This window comes from Diaphorina citri, unplaced genomic scaffold (genome assembly GCF_000475195.1).
Source record: "Diaphorina citri unplaced genomic scaffold, Diaci psyllid genome assembly version 1.1 scaffold1298, whole genome shotgun sequence".
Taxonomy (NCBI): domain Eukaryota; kingdom Metazoa; phylum Arthropoda; class Insecta; order Hemiptera; family Psyllidae; genus Diaphorina; species Diaphorina citri.
The window spans coordinates 45,875-62,629 of record NW_007378727.1 but is presented as its reverse complement, the minus strand read 5'-3'; the positions used below and the strand labels follow the sequence as shown (position 1 = coordinate 62,629).

The 16,755-nt window shown below is 38.9% G+C and overlaps 1 protein-coding gene across 1 annotated transcript in view; it reads right to left on the bottom strand.

Annotated features, from left to right (window-relative positions):
* Positions 1–622: 622 nt before the first annotated feature.
* LOC103515228 (SAFB-like transcription modulator) overlaps positions 623–16,755 on the bottom strand; it is a 26,134-nt gene continuing 10,001 nt past the window's right edge. Inside the window, exons 7-10 of the mRNA XM_026827975.1 lie at positions 5,750–5,781; positions 4,917–5,047; positions 4,178–4,321; positions 623–838 (exon numbers count right to left, since the gene is read on the bottom strand). Coding sequence (XP_026683776.1) covers positions 4,178–4,321; positions 4,917–5,047; positions 5,750–5,781 — 307 coding nt within the window. The 3' untranslated portion in view covers positions 623–838. The remainder of the gene's footprint in view (positions 839–4,177; positions 4,322–4,916; positions 5,048–5,749; positions 5,782–16,755) is intronic.

Here is a 16,755-nt window from a genome sequence, read left to right as displayed (position 1 = left end):
GGAAAATAGGCTACAATTCTCAAGTTAAAAAGAGGTGCCTATGCGTACCCAGATGGCTTAAAATCGAGCAGTGGTAATGTAAAGTCCTTGTAAAGTACAAAAGTCTGGACCTAAATTTATCCTATGCGTACCCAGATGGCTTAAAATCGAGCAGTGGTAATGTAAAGTCCTTGTAAAGTACAAAAGTCTGGACCTAAATTTACATATCTGACATGTAAATAATTATTACAGACATTGATGTTAACATCGGGTTAAAACCCGAAAAAGGTTGGCGTATGGAGACAAGTCGACAGTTTACATTTACATATCTTCTATGATACACTTGAATGAATCGTTAAGACCTTGGTAGGTCTTAACTACCACTTGACAAGGGCTGCTGGGACCCTTGTAACTTGTAACACTTAATTTGACTGTTGGGTACCCTTGTACAGCGTGACAAGGGCTACTGGACCCTTGTAACTTGTAACACTTGACTCGGCTGCTGGGACCTTTGTTACACTTAATTTGACTGTTGGATACCCTTGTAAGACTCTTGGATACCCTTGTAACGTGTAAAGCTTAATCAGGAGCTGCTGGGACCCTTGTAACACGTTGACAGCCGAGACTTCAGTATCCTTGAGGGCGCCTCAGCTCCTAATATCGCTTGAGCGGACCGCTGGGTCCCGGGCCCATGATGGGCTTCATGCTACTGTACGCATCGAACCGGTCTCCCGAGTACACCGCGCTGGCCGGTAGAATGCCTCCCATACCGGGGATACTCTGGTTGACGCCCGGGTACAGCGAGGAGCTACCGCCCCCGCCTCGGCTACCTAGCATACCACTCGATGAACCGGGCCATCTGGAAAATCCATCGGGAAATGTTGCATTTTAGGCATCACAGAATTCTCATATGACGGCAAATAGTAGGTAAATGCAGGAGAAATGTTTCATTTTAGGCACGGAATCACAGAATTTATATCACAGCTAATAGTAGAAGGTACATGCAGGAGAAATGTTGCATTTTTGGCACGGAAGAAGTCATATCGCGGCAAATAGTAGATATACATGCAGGGGAGATGTTGCATTTTAGGCATGGAATCATACTACAAATCACAGCTAGGTACAATAGTAGAAGGTACATGCAGGAGAAATGTTGCATTTTAGGGACGGAAACACAGACGTCATATCACGGCTAGGTACAATAGTAGGTACTAAATGCAGGAGCAATGTTGCATTTTAAGCAGGGAATCACAGAATTCATAGCACGGCAAATAGTAGGTACATGCAGGAAAGCGGAATTCACACATCTTTGGACCCTACAAAGCTAGTATATTACCTTGGGGAATGATGATCTTGATTACATAGGAAAGATGTTTTGTTTCATTAAGTAGTTACTCGAAACACAAAAGAAACTAAACTAAACTTTCGGTTTACTATTTTATGAATGAAAAAAATAACAGGATAGTTACTCATTAACAGCATAAAGTTGTACAATATTCAGAGGTATATTCGTATATCACATCATTGGATAAGCTAGCATTAGAAGGATATTCTCAAGTATTGGAGGGGAGGGCCAACAAATGGAAAGGAAAGTAGTCGACTTTTGTTCAAGATAATATATTATTATGGCATATGTTCAGATTATTAATTTTATTAAGCTGTGTCACCACATAGTCGATTGCCTGTCGATCGACGGCCGGTCGACTATGTGTGGACACACCTTTAGTGTATTACACACAACTTCATCTAGAGTTTAATTCGTCAGAGATTGAATGAACATTCAAGCACATTTTAAAGATTCTCCTGTTCCACAATCAGGAAATAACGATTCGATATTATCGATTATATCGATCGATATCCCATATCGATTATCGGAACAATATCCCTAGTTACTCAAATGAAACACAAAAGAAACTAAACTAAACTTTCGGTTTACTATTTTATGAATGAAAAAAATAACAGGATAGTTACTCATTAACAGCATAAAGTTGTACAATATTCAGAGGTATATTCGTATATCACATCATTGGATAAGCTAGCATTAGAAGGATATTCCCAAGTATTGGAGGGGAGGGCCAACAAATGGAAAGGAAAGTAGTCGACTTTTGTTCAAGATAATATATTACTATGGCATATGTTCAGATTATTAATTTTATTAAGCTGTGTCACCACATAGTTGATTGCCTGTCGATCGACGGCCGATCGACTATGTGTGGACACACCTTTAGTTTTAGTGTATTACACACAACTTCATCTAGAGTTTAATTCGTCAGAGATTGAATGAACATTCAAGCACATTTCAAATTCTCCTGTTCCACAATCAGGAAATAACGATTCGATATTATCGATTATAACGATCGATATCCCATATCGATTATCGGAACGATATCCCATATCGATTTTATCGATCTCAATACACAAGGGAACAAAAGATGTTTTGTTTCATTAGTTACTCAAATGAAACACAAAAGAAACTAAACTAAACTTTCGGTTTACTATTTTATGAATGAAAAAAAATAACAGGATAGGTAGTTACTCATTAACAGCATAAAGTTGTACAATATTCAGAGGTATATTCGTATATCACATCATTGGATAAGCTAGCATTAGAAGGATATTCTCAAGTATTGGAGGGGAGGGCCAACAAATGGAAAGGAAAGTAGTCGACTTTTGTTCAAGATAATATATTATTATGGCATATGTTCAGATTATTAATTTTATTAAGCTGTGTCACCACATAGTCGATTGCCTGTCGATCGACGGCCGGTCGACTATGTGTGGACACACCTTTAGAGTATTACACACAACTTCATCTAGAGTTTAATTCGTCAGAGATTGAATGAACATTCAAGCACATTTCAAAGATTCTCCCGTTCCACAATCAGGATATAACGATCGATATTATCGATTATATCGATCGTAGGACACTGGACACACCTTTAGTGTATTACACACAACTTCATCTAGAGTTTAATTCGTCAGAGATTGAATGAACATTCAAGCACATTTCAAAGATTCTCCTGTTCCACAATCAGGAAATAACGATTCGATATTATCGATTATATCGATCGATATCCCATATCGATTTTATCGATCTCAATACACAAGGGAACAAATTCAAGCGTAGGTACCACGGTATTTGCCACTGGCTGTCGAGCAGGTAGAAGCAATGGTAGGGATGGCATATTGGATTTGACGCAAGGAGGAAGAAGAAGAGGGAGGGGGATGATGCGAAGAGAGGAGGGAAGGAATTCCATACCTGAGAAAGAGGAAGGAGAGAAGAAGAATGTAAGGCCAACCACTCACTATGAGGTAGACCTGACAGGCGGACTTTTTCAGCCGTACCTGTCAGGTGTACTTGATAGTGTGATTAGTGTATGTGCTTAACAAGTAGACCTGACGGGCGGACTTGATCAGGTGTACCTGATAGTGATTGGCTGCTGTCGAGCAGGTAGAAGCAATGGTAGGGATGGCATATTGGATTTGACGCAAGGAGGAAGAAGAAGAGGGAGGGGGATGATGCGAAGATAGGAGGGAAGGAATTCCATACCTGAGAAAGAGGAAGGAGAGAAGAAGAATGTAAGGCCAACCGCTCACTATGAGGTAGACCTGACAGGTGGACTTTTTCAGCCGTACCTGTCAGGTCTACTTGATAGTGTGATTAGTGTGTGTGCTTAACAAGTAGACCTGACGGGCGGACCTGATCAGGTGTACCTGATAGTGAGTGACTGGCCTAAGGTAGAAGAGGAGAGGAGAGGAACTTGTTTAATAGGGTCCTCTTGGTTGCAACTAGGAAATGGTAGATATTTTTTCAAACCCGTTTACTTACAGCTGAATTTATCAAGACCTTAAACGAGTTGGATGAAAAATGCCTTAGCTTAGGTTAGAGTTGAAAAAGTTAAAAATGAAGTGAATTTTTGTCGAGAAATCATGCATTAACTTTTTATAAGGTAAAACCTAAGCTTCTTATACTTGTAACTTAGTAGGTATAAGATAATAATGCCCAATCTTACCACAGAGAGTTTTCAGTTGATCGAGAGTTTAAGAAAGACTGGCCTGTGTAAACCAAATAGGTGACGTAAAAAAACCCCTTGACACTGTGTAAACCTGTAAACTCTCAGTGGTATGATTGGCCATAAAAGGTACGCCCGTCTGTTGTATCCCATAAATAATATTAAATACAATGGAGGATACTCACCTATCTGAGGAGCTCATAGTGCAGTTCGGTGCGGTGCAGGGCTTTGATGGACTTCTTAGCGTCGTCTGAGGAGGCCATGGTTACGTAACCATAGCAACGGGCGCCGGGCATCTTGGCGTTCGTCACGATCTTGGCGCCTACGACCTGTGAAATGGAGTGGTGAAAACGATAAATTAGTAGAATAGCAATAGAATATACCCTGTTAATAGTGTCAGAATGAGACTGAAAACGTTCGTCACGATCTTGGCGCCTACGACCTGTGAAATGGAGTGGTGAAAACGATAAATTAGTAGAATAGCAATAGAATATACCCTGTTTATAGTGTCAGAATGAGACTGAAATGTCCTTTTACTCCCCCTGAATTATTGAGATATTTGGAAAATCCTAATATGCTGCAGTGAGCACAAAAGTTGTGATACATATAACACAAAGAAACGGCATTTATTTATTTAAATGGGGTCGGCGTTTCTTGTCAGTCTCTTACAGGCAGCCCTGTTGTGTACCTCATGTCCTAATAAATTTTTCTCACCCAGGACTTGATTCACCTTGTCAAACAGTGAGCACAAAAGTTGTGATACATATAACACAAAGAAACGGCATTTATTTATTTAAATGGGGTCGGCGTTTCTTGTCAGTCTCTTACAAGTCTTACAGGCAGCCCTGTTGTGTACCTCATGTCCTAATAAATTTTTCTCACCCAGGACTTGATTCACCTTTCCAAACAAAAACAAACACTCACCTTGCCAAACTTGGAGAAAAGCTGCTTGAGATCTGTGGCCCGAGTTTGAGACGACAGACAACTGATCCAAATATGACGTTCCTGATCTTCTTTACCACTAGAAGCAGCCTTTGCCTTGTCATCTTCTGTCTCTGTAATCATACAACGTTATATATTTGTCAGTCAATATCACACTGTTTAGAAATTAAGCGTAGACAGATCGTGTGAAGATTCTTTAAAGATAAGCCAGTGGCCAATTTCACAAACGACTTCACAGTCCTCACTTTTCACTCCACGATCGGCAATTTCACTCCAGAATCGGAGAAAAACGTCATATCCTTAATATTTTTATCGGAAAGTATGGAGTGCAAAGTGTGGTATGAGAATCCGTTTATGGAATAATTCCAGCTTCCAAGATGAAAAATCAAAAACTAATATGAAAGTAGTCCAGATTCTAGGTAGAAGAGAGACAATACTACAATTAGAGATACATTTGAAGGAAATAAAAAATGTCAAGATAAAAGGACATTTTTGTGTCCCATCTTACCACAGGGAGTTTACAGTTAACCCAGAGTTTAAGAAATACTGGCCTGTGTAAATCAAATGTATGACATCAAAGAAAACCCTTGACACTGTGTTAACTCTCAGTGGTAAGATCGGCCAATGATGAATAACGAAGGCTGTTCATATAAACGTAGGGTTCAAGACAGTGTATACCTACTGCTACATACAACTGGAAATTGAGTCCAAATAAAAATATAATCAGTAACTTAAACTAAACCAAAACTAAAAAAATGTACTTTACTAGTAAAACTCACTATGATATCACAACTAATAGAAAAAATAAAACTTACTCTTTTCTCCAGATCCGTCCTTATTGTCAGAGCTGAAATTTCAAACAAGAAAATCTCAATTAGTCAGGTATCTTTCTCCAGGGCCATATTTACCCCCCCCCCCCCCTTGAGCTTCATTTTTCTCCTTCATTGTGTGTGAGACTGCCAAAATTTGGATAAGGGTGATAAGGAGTAGAAAATGGATTCCTGATATTTTAGATTATCAATTATTTATGTTTTATTCTTGACACATTCTTGTTTGTCAATGCTACAGGAGTGTGTGAATCTGTTAATAGGATTTGATGGTTAGAAAAATTCAAATGCCCACTAAAATGTAACTTTTCCTTTTCTAGTAGGAACTCCTGCTAGGAGAGGCAGACCTCCATCTCAACATTCTCCCCTCAAACATGGCAATGCTCAACATGGAAATATCTTACCACCAGAATATCAGCATCAAAATTTACTTGAGTCACCCCAGGTAATTCCACTTTTCTGCTGCATAAACAACAACACTGACCCAGTCTTGCTTACAATGTTGTGTTGCCCTTTGCCCAAACTACATGATTAAATGAATGAGTATACCTATTTATTTTCTTCTTGAAGTAGTATTGTTCTTTGTATTTTTGTCACAAAAGCAATAGCTCCTCCCCAAAGATACATTACAAAATTTCATCAGTAAATGATTTCTTCAAATTAAATTGATTCAAAAGGCAAGGTAATACCTAGACCCTTGATAAGTGGAGTTTGCCTGAAGGCATGTGATGTGTTCCAATCCACTCAACCCCAAAATTTGAAATTACTTACAGGACCCCTCAATGCCAATGGCTGGTCAGCATATTATGCTGAAGGAAGAAGTGAACATCTCAGACATTTCTGACTCAGAGTTGTACAATTCAGCACAAGCTGTTGGATCCGGTGCTGATGAAGAGTTTGGAGAAGCAGACTCAAGCTTAGATGCTGAATCAATAGGAAGTGGTGACTTGGCAGATAATTTACTCATTGATGAAGATGATCTGAGTCAGGAATCCATTGAGGTAATTATGAGTGAGACATTGGTATTTTAGTTTTACGAGTTAATCTAAGATTACTATACTTAAGGTATGTATCTACCTTGTTGTTGTTTGCAAATGTCAGGTTATTTTTTATGTTGCCCCATAGGATTGAAAATGTCCTGTCTTTACACTAACAGTCATTACACTCATTACAAATTTCCTAGGTTTCATGTTGAATTTTGTTTGTATTTTGATCTGACTGGGTCACACAGAGGTAATTCTCGTAGGTATCTGTAATAATTTATGTAAATTGTCCGAGGAGTTCGGGGTGCACTCTGCCTAGAATCGGCATTACCAAAGTAAAAAGAAAATTTACATAGTTGACAGAGCTGGTAAGGCTCTTAGTAATGCTGTGATGTTGTGAAGAGACTGAGGGCACCCCGAAGTAAACCACGAAACCTAAAAAGAAAAAAAACGAGGAGTTCGGGGTGCACTCTGCCTAGAATCGGCATTACCAAAGTAAAAAGAAAATTTACATAGTTGACAGAGCTGGTAAGGCTCTTGGTAATGCTGTGATGTTGTGAAGAGACTGAGGGCACCCCGAACCCGAAGTAAACCACGAAACCTAAAAAGAAAAAAAAATAATAAAAACTTCGATCCCGCTTCTTCTTTTTCCACAGAAAGCCCGATTTACAGCGTACATGCTCTGGGCAAAACAAATTCGACAAAAACTCATCAAGTCAAATCCAGAGATGGGTAAGATTAAGATTTTAAATCTCTCTTGATCTAGTTGTAAACAAATATTTTTTGAAATTTGAACACATGTACTTTAGAAATTAAAATTAGGTAGGTACATATGTACTTCCTAAAAATAAGTAAATATTTTAACACAGGACCTGGTATTGTAGCCTTGCCTGCATCAAGTGACAGACGAACATCATCTGTCACTTTGACAAGAGCAGTGGCTGTACTATGACGCCTTCGAAAATCTCTCTTGGTCTAGTTGTAAACAAATAATTTTTGAAATTTGAACACATGTACTTTAGAAATTAAAATTAGGTAGGTACATATGTACTTCCTAAAAATAAGTTGTTAATATTTTAACACAGGATCTTCAAAAAATCCAACACTCCAATGTTCAAATATTCCGTGTTTTATTTTCAGATTTTTCACAAGTTAGCAAAAAACTGGGAGAACTATGGCATACTGTCCCCTTCAATGAAAAATATGTAAGTGCTGAGTCAGGGCCAAACCTAACCAAAGAGAGTGAGTACTAGGCGTTAGTCTCTCAATCACCAGTAAAAACTAAAGTGAAAGATGAGTGGGAATCAAAGAGTACTTACGTACTTACTTTTTTTAAGTTTTATTTAACGTGGCAGGATTTTCAGAAATGAGTTCTTCCACCCAACCACTTTGTTTCATGTCCGTGAGACAGGCATGGAGGCTAAAGTGAAAGATGAGTGGGAATCAAAGAGTACTTACGTACTTACTTTTTTTAAGTTTTATTTAACGTGGCAGGATTTTCAGAAATGAATTCTTCCACCCAACCACTTTGTTTCATGTCCGTGAGACAGGTATGGAGGAGTGGGAATCAAAGAGTACTTACGTACTTACTTTTTTTAAGTTTTATTTAACGTGGCAGGATTCTCAGAAATGAGTTCTTCCACCCAACCACTTTGTTTCATGTCCGTGAGACAGGCATGGAGACATGATACCTGTCTCACAGTGTTGTAAGGGGTTTAAACCCTTTGGACTCCCCCGAATAATATCTGAGTCCTGTGGGAATCAAAGAGTACTTACGTACTTACTTTTTTTAAGTTTTATTTAACGTGGCAGGATTCTCAGAAATGAGTTCTTCCACCCAACAACTTTGTTTCATGTCCGTGAGACAGGCATGGAGACATGATACCTGTCTCACAGTGTTGTAAGGGGTTTAAAACCCTTTGGACGCCCCCGAATAATATCTGAGTCCCTTTCATAGGTATCCTAAGTGTTTGTATTAGCCCCATGGCAAAATCCCATTTTGAAATCGGGATTAAATAGTGTAGGTACTGGTACTTGGAAAGGGACGCCCCCGAATAATATCTGAGTCCCTTTCATAGGTATCCTAAGTGTTTGTATTAGCCCCATGGCAAAATCCCATTTTGAAATCGGAATAAATTAGTGTAGGTACTGGTACTTGGAAAGAAAAAAAAGTTTTGTTTGGGTTCCTATTATTATTTCTTTGTTTTCTTGCAGGGCTGGAAACGTCAGGCCGACAGGTTGGCCGCTAAATACACTCAGAAAATGTCCAAGGCGCCAGCTCAGAAAACGAAGTCCACCTACACCCCTCACGGCAGAGTAGGTCGACCGCCCCTGAATAAGCAAACTGTAGAGGCAGTCATTGAAACGAAACCCTCGCCACCTGCCGCGCCTAGGTAATATAATTGAACAAAGCGAGATTTGAGTTTTTACTCGGCAATATTGTACCATTCCCATCTTTCCTAAGGAGCCCTAAGAAAAAAAAAATCAAGATACCCAATACTGACCTACTTAAAATTAATAACATAAATGGGCTCAGAAAGGGCAGAATTTACCATTATACCTATTTACCCTTGCAATATTATAATGTATACTTGATGCAAATAAATAAATTGAAATTAAGTAACGTAAAATAATTTGTTCCCAGGGTTCCACTGGTGAAGCCAACTCTCCCTGCAGATCTGTTCAAAGTAACGGGAACTCAGCCTCTGGACATTGCAGCCCATCTGAGACTCCTAGGGGATAATTTGACCATCATTGGTGAACGACTTAAAGACACGCAGGTAATTGATGAGATGATGAGGGACATACCTACCATGGAATGAGCATGCTACAACACACACAACACGATTCTAAGCAGTTGTTTCATTGTCACGAAATAAAAACGACAGTGTTTTTTTTCTCAAGAGCATCATTGGTGAACGACTTAAAGACACGCAGGTAATTGATGAGATGATGAGGGACATACCTACCATGGAATGAGCATGCTACAACACAGACAACACGATTCTAAGCAGTTGTTTCATTGTCACGAAATAAAAACGACAGTGATTTTTTTTCTCAAGAAGTTTGATAGAGGGAACTGTAAGTGCTAGGGTCTTAACGTCCCGAAATGGAAGAGAGAAGGAAGACAGGAGAGGAGAAAGTCAGCCGTTCTGAGAACGAACCTTGTCCCTTCAGGATAAAGTACTCCCCGGGCGGGAATCGAACCCGCGACCTAGCGCTGACAAGGCAGACGCTCTACGCACCAAGCTAACTGGCTGGCTCATGATTTTTCTTCTCTTTTTCACCTAATATGCTTAAGAGAAATTTGGCGCCTTGCAAAAGGTGAACAATTACGACTTTCTCCTCTCAAAGACTCATCCTATGTGACTAAGACTATTTTTCCCCCCAATTTTCAATAGCTATAAGTCTTTTAGGTACTTATTTTGTCAAATCTTTACCTAACTATGTATGGGTTCAATTTTATTAAAATAAAGACGTGTTCTGGACACGAAAAAAAAGACCAATATGACTAATACATACTATGTGATGGTTTTCAGGGAAGAATGGCAATTTCTGGAGGAATGTCTCTCCTGCTATTTTAGGTACTTATTTTGTCAAATCTTTACCTAACTATGTATGGGTTCAATTTTATTAAAATAAAGACGTGTTCTGGACACGAAAAAAGACCAATATGACTAATACATACTATGTGATGGTTTTCAGGGAAGAATGGCAATTTCTGGAGGGATGTCTCTCCTGCTGGACTCTTTCCTCTGTGCACTTGGGCCTCTGCTGTGTCTAACTCAGCAAATACCGGAGGAAAATGGTTGCTCTCCTGAGACTTTGTCCCATGTTCTCGACAACATTGCTTACATTATGCCTGGACTTTAAGTACATTGGTAATGAAACTGTCTCATGTTCTCGACGAAATTGGGACTAAAAGTACATTAGTTCAGAGACTGTGTCCCATAATCTGTTGAAACTACGTACTTGGTGGTTTATGCCTAGACTAAGTACTATGATATAATGTAAATATTTCTTACTTTTTCTCTTTTTTTTTAAATTTTAGTGTGATTTAAATAATAATATCAACCCCTTTTATTGCCTTATGGCTGAGTACTTTTGAACAAAGAGTACAGAAAGTTTTCCTTGGCCTTGAGTTGGATATGTTTACAGGTTTTACTTATACATATGATATCTAGGTAATCTGGTTGTCATTTTCATACTTCAATAACCCAATTACCTACTCAATATTGGCATATAATAATTAATAAAGCATACAAAATCTAGAAATGAGAAACCAATAAGAGTGGGTTACATTTGATTTTTATTTACAAACTTACTAGATAATTTATTTACAATATGTCACCCATTTAACTAAGATCTCATTCTCACCCCCAATAGGATTATTATTTTGTCACGTCCTTCATTTGATGTAGAATGTACATATCTCTATTTATTCATACAAAATAAATATTAAATAACTGGGTAGTATTCCTCAATTAACAACTTTTTATTTTCCAACAATCCACATTGCCTTCTAATTTCCAAGCTTTTTTTTAGAGACTTGGACAAGGGGAACTGTAACACTGGAAAACTTACCGATCTAAATTCGAAGAGAGGAGGACACGAGAAAGCCAGCAGGTAGTTCCGAAATTGAACCTGATCTGTTTAGGATAAGGATCGCCCCGGGCGGGAATCGAATAGGCTTACAAGGCAAACGCGCTAGCCTCCAAGCTAACTAGGTTGGCTCGAGATATTCTAAGGTACAATCCACATTGCCTTCTAATTTCCAAGCTTTTTTTTAGAGACTTGGACAAGGGGAACTGTAACACTGGAAAACTTACCGATCTAAAGTCGAAGAGAGGAGGACACGAGAAAGCCAGCAGGCAGTTCCGAAATTGAACCTGATCTGTTTAGGATAAGGATCGCCCCGGGCGGGAATCGAAGCGACCTAAAAGGCTTACAAGGCAAACGCGCTAGCCTCCAAGCTAACTAGACTGGCTCGAGATATTCTTAGGTTGGATTTATTGCCATACAGAAAGAGTTGAAATTTTGCATCTATTTGAAATGTGTTTAACGCGATATTTCTCAAATGCTTGTTCTGATTTTGACATTTGGTACCGATTTGTAACACAAAAGAAATCTGATTGATTTCGTAGATTCGTATAAGCTCCCGACTTTTAGGGCTGTTTGCCCCTACACCTAAGCCTCAGAGTGGGCTTTTTGTGTGCGGAGTTGTGAACGGCAATTTGACTGATTAGATTTGGTCCTTCAACAGCGCCAACGTATTTTGAATTCTCCATTGGATCCGGTGGTCCTCTCAGGGTCTCAAGGGGACTTAATTTGTCTGAGTAATCACTACAGCCAAAGTATGCTTGTTCTGATTTTGACATTTGGTACCGATTTGTAACACAAAAGAAATCTGATTCATTTCGTAGATTCGTATAAGCTCCCGACTTTAGTGCTGTTTGCCCCTACACCTAAGCCTCAGAGTGGGCTTTTTGTGTATGGAGTTGTGAACGACAATTTGACTGATTAGATTTGGTCCTTCAACAGCCCCAACGTATTTTGAACTCTCCATTGGATCCGGTGGTCCTCTCAGGGTCTCAAGGGGACCTAACTTGTCCGAGTAATCACTACAGCCAAAGTGAACTGGGTAGTATTCCTCAATTGACAACTTTTTATTTTCCAACAATCCACATTGCCTTCTAATTTCCAAGCTTTTTTTTAGAGACTTGCACAAGGGAAACTGTAACACCTAATTTGTCTGAGTAATCACTACAGCCAAAGTACCAATAAAAGTGCTAATCTGAATCAAAGCCTGATTTCCCACTTCCGCCCAATTTGTCTGCGTGATCGCTACAGTCAAAGTACTAATCTGAATCAAAGCCTGATTTCCCACTTCCGCCCAATTTGTCTGCGTACCATACAACACACGGTACACTCAGAGGTTTTTAACACATCACATCATTCATATCCCATCACATCACGCAATTTTCTTGCAATCATTACTTCTAGGAATTTTATTCTTTTTCTGACATTCAGGGACAAATTTATTTACCTTAAAATTAAAATGAAGAATTGCATAAGAAAATATCTATTTACACAGGGGGGTTTGCCGAATTTTTCAGCAAAAAAACACACAGGAATGCACGGGGCAACCGCGATTGTACATTCTAGGAGGAAATTACTTGAACTTAAAAGACGCCTATTCGATGCGAAGTCAAGGGCCAGGTCTCAGGTCTGATATTGGTAACATGTTGCGTATGTACACAACGTAGTCACAAGTCGCTAAGAGCTCAAAAAAGACCGAAACGCGTCTATGATATGATGTCTAAACATGAGACTCTTTTCACGTCCCAGGTAAGATAATTCTTTGGAAATTTCCAGGAATACGCTTTAATTAATCTTTAATCCCGTAATTTTTACCTCTGCTTGCTTTTTAAAAGAGAGAGTTTATAAAAATAGACCTTTACCTTAGATGCAACAATGCAAGGAATTCTCGCATTCTGATTGGTTCCTTAATTTTGGGTCGATGACTCCTTGCTCTCATATCCATCTGGACAGACTATAGTACCTTAATGAAGAGTGATAATATAGACATGAGACACAATTATGTAGCTCATTTGAAGTTATTGGTAAGCTCCCTATATTTACTCGTTTATTTGTTCATTTGAGACCAAGTCAATCAACGTTCTGCCAGTCTAAATTTCGATGCAACTTATCCAGCATACAGAATAGAAAGAGAATCTTGAAGCTTATGCAAATAGCGCACGCAATTTATTATGGTAAGTCTTTTGGGGACAGATAGGGGAAGAAAGGGAAGAAATAGAAACAGAGGGAAGGAGGGAGAGAGGAAAGAGAAACAGAAAGGGAATGAGAGAAGAAAGAAGGAAGGAAATAGATGGAGAGAGAAAAGAGATGCAACTTATCCAGCATACAGAATAGAAAGAGAATCTTTAAGCTTATGCAAATAGCGCACGCAATTTATTATGGTAAGTCTTTTGGGGGACAGATAGAGGAAGAAAGGGAAGAAATAGAAACAGAGGGAAGGAGAGATAAAGAGGAAAGGAGGGAGAGAGGAAAGAGAAACAGAAAGGGAATGAGAGAAGAAAGAAGGAAGGAAAGAGATGGAGAGAGAAAAGAGGAGGGAGAGAGAAAGAAAGATGGAGAAGGGAGGGAGAGATAAGAATAGAGATAAAAAGAGGGCACTTGGGACATGAAGGTTGAAAATTTCCAACTTAAAGACACAAACATCCTCTGAGATAAAGAGGAAAGGAGGGAGAGAGGAAAGAGAAACAGAAAGGGAATGAGAGAAGAAAGAAGGAAGGAAAGAGATGGAGAGAGAAAGAAAGATGGAGAAGGGAAGGAGAGATAAGAATAGAGATAAAAAGAGGGCACTTGGGACATGAAGGTTGAAAATTTCCAACTTAAAGACACAAACATCCTCGTGGGGATTTTAATTTGGCCTCGTTTTAAATATTGACAATTTGATTGCATAAACTTAACCAATTTCAGAGTAATATTTGTTTTACACATTACCTATCTAATAGCACAATATTGTTGTTTACATTAAAGTTAGTTGTTTAGCTTTAACTAACTAATAGCTAAGTTGTTTACATGTAACTAACCAATAGTTGGTTCTGGAACACTGAGAGAGTAAAGTCTGAGGAAAAACATAATTTTGTATTGGGCAGGTAATCATTGAAAATTTATTTTCCAATAAAGAAGAACAAAAACCTAATCTAACACTTACGTCTAAAGTTGTCACTCTTTAAATATTTACAAACATTAGGGAGGGAGAGATAAGAATAGAGATAAAAAGAGGGCACTTGGGACATGAAGGTTGAAAATTTCCAACTTAAAGACACAAACATCCTCGTGGGGATTTTAATTTGGCCTCGTTTTAAATATTGACAATTTGATTGCATAAACTTAACCAATTTCAGAGTAATATTTGTTTTACACATTACCTATCTAATAGCACAATATTGTTGTTTACATTAAAGTTAGTTGTTTAGCTTTAACTAACTAATAGCTAAGTTGTTTACATGTAACTAACCAATAGTTGGTTCTGGAACACTGAGAGAGTAAAGTCTGAGGAAAAACATAATTTTATATTGGGCAGGTAATCATTGAAAATTTATTTTCCAATAAAGAAGAACAAAAACCTAATCTAACACTTGCGTCTAAAGTTGTCACTCTTTAAATATTTACAAACATAGTCAAAAACATACTCAAAATATCAGTGTAGAAAGAAACAAACAAAAAGCCCATTTGATCTCTATTCATAGGACAAATTTAGCTTCCATACAACACACGGTACACTCAGAGGTTTTTAACACATCACATCATTCATATCCCATCACATCACGCAATTTTCTTGCAATCATTACATCTAGGAATTTTATTCTTTTTCTGACATTCATGGACAAATTTATTTACCTTAAAATTAAAATGAAGAATTGCATAAGGAAATATCTATTTACACGGGGGGTTTGCCGAATTTTTCAGAAAAAAAAACACACATAGAGGGAATGCTCAGGGCAACCGCAATAATTGCCCATTTGGACCATGTTGTACATTCTAGGACGAAATTACTTGAGCATTAAAAGACGTCTAGTCGATACAAAGTCAACTCTAGGGCCAGGTCTCAGATCTGATGTTAACATTCATATTGGTAACATGTTGCGTATGTACACAACGTAGTCACAAGTCGCTAAGAGTTCAAAAAAGACCGAAACGCGTCTAAGGCTACTCCCAGGTGTCTGACTAAACACATATTTGACATGTAAATAATTATTACAGACATTGATGTTAACATCGGGTTAAAACCCGTAAAAGTTTGGCGTATGGAGACAAGTCGATAGTTTACATTTACATATCTTCTATGATACACTTGAATGAATCGTTAAGACCTTGGTATGTCTTAACGTTAAGACCTTGGTAGGTCTGAACTACCACTTGACAAGGGCTGCTGGGACCCTTGTAACACTTAATTTGACTGTTGGGTACCCTTGTACAGCGTGACAAGGGCTACTGGACCCTTGTAACTTGTAACACTTGACTCGGCTGCTGGGACCTTTGTTACACTTAATTTGACTGTTGGATACCCTTGTAAGACTCTTGGATACCCTTGTAACGTGTAAAGCTTAATCAGGAGCTGCTGGGACCCTTGTAACACGTTGACAACTGAGCCATCAGTATCCTTGAGGGCGCCTCAGCTCCTAATATCGCTTGAGCGGACCGCTGGGTCCCGGGCCCATGATGGGCTTCATGCTACTGTACGCATCGAACCGGTCTCCCGAGTACACCGCGCTGGCCGGTAGAATGCCTCCCATACCGGGGATACTCTGGTTGACGCCCGGGTACAGCGAGGAGCTACCGCCCCCGCCTCGGCTACCTAGCATACCACTCGATGAACCGGGCCATCTGGAAAATCCATCGGGAAATGTTGCATTTTAGGCATCACAGAATTCTCATATGACGGCAAATAGTAGGTAAATGCAGGAGAAATGTTTCATTTTAGGCACGGAATCACAGAATTTATATCACAGCTAATAGTTGAAGGTACATGCAGGAGAAATGTTGCATTTTAGGCATGGAATCATACTACAAATCACAGCTAGGTACAATAGTAGAAGGTACATGCAGGAGAAATGTTGCATTGTAGCGACGGAAACACAGACGTCATATCACGGCTAGGTACAATAGTAGGTACTAAATGCAGGAGGAATGTTTCATTTTAGGCACGGAATCACACAATTTATATCACAGCTATGTTGCACAGCAGGAGCAATGTTGCATTTTAAGCAGGGAATCACAGAATTCATAGCACGGCAAATAGTAGGTACATGCAGGAAGGCGGAATTCACACATCTTTGGACCCTCCAAAGCTAGTATATTAATTTGGGGAATGGTGATCTTGATTACATAGGAAAGATGTTTTGTTTCATTAGTTACTCAAATGAAACACAAAAGAAACTAAACTAAACTTTCGGTTTACTATTTTATGAATGAAAAAAA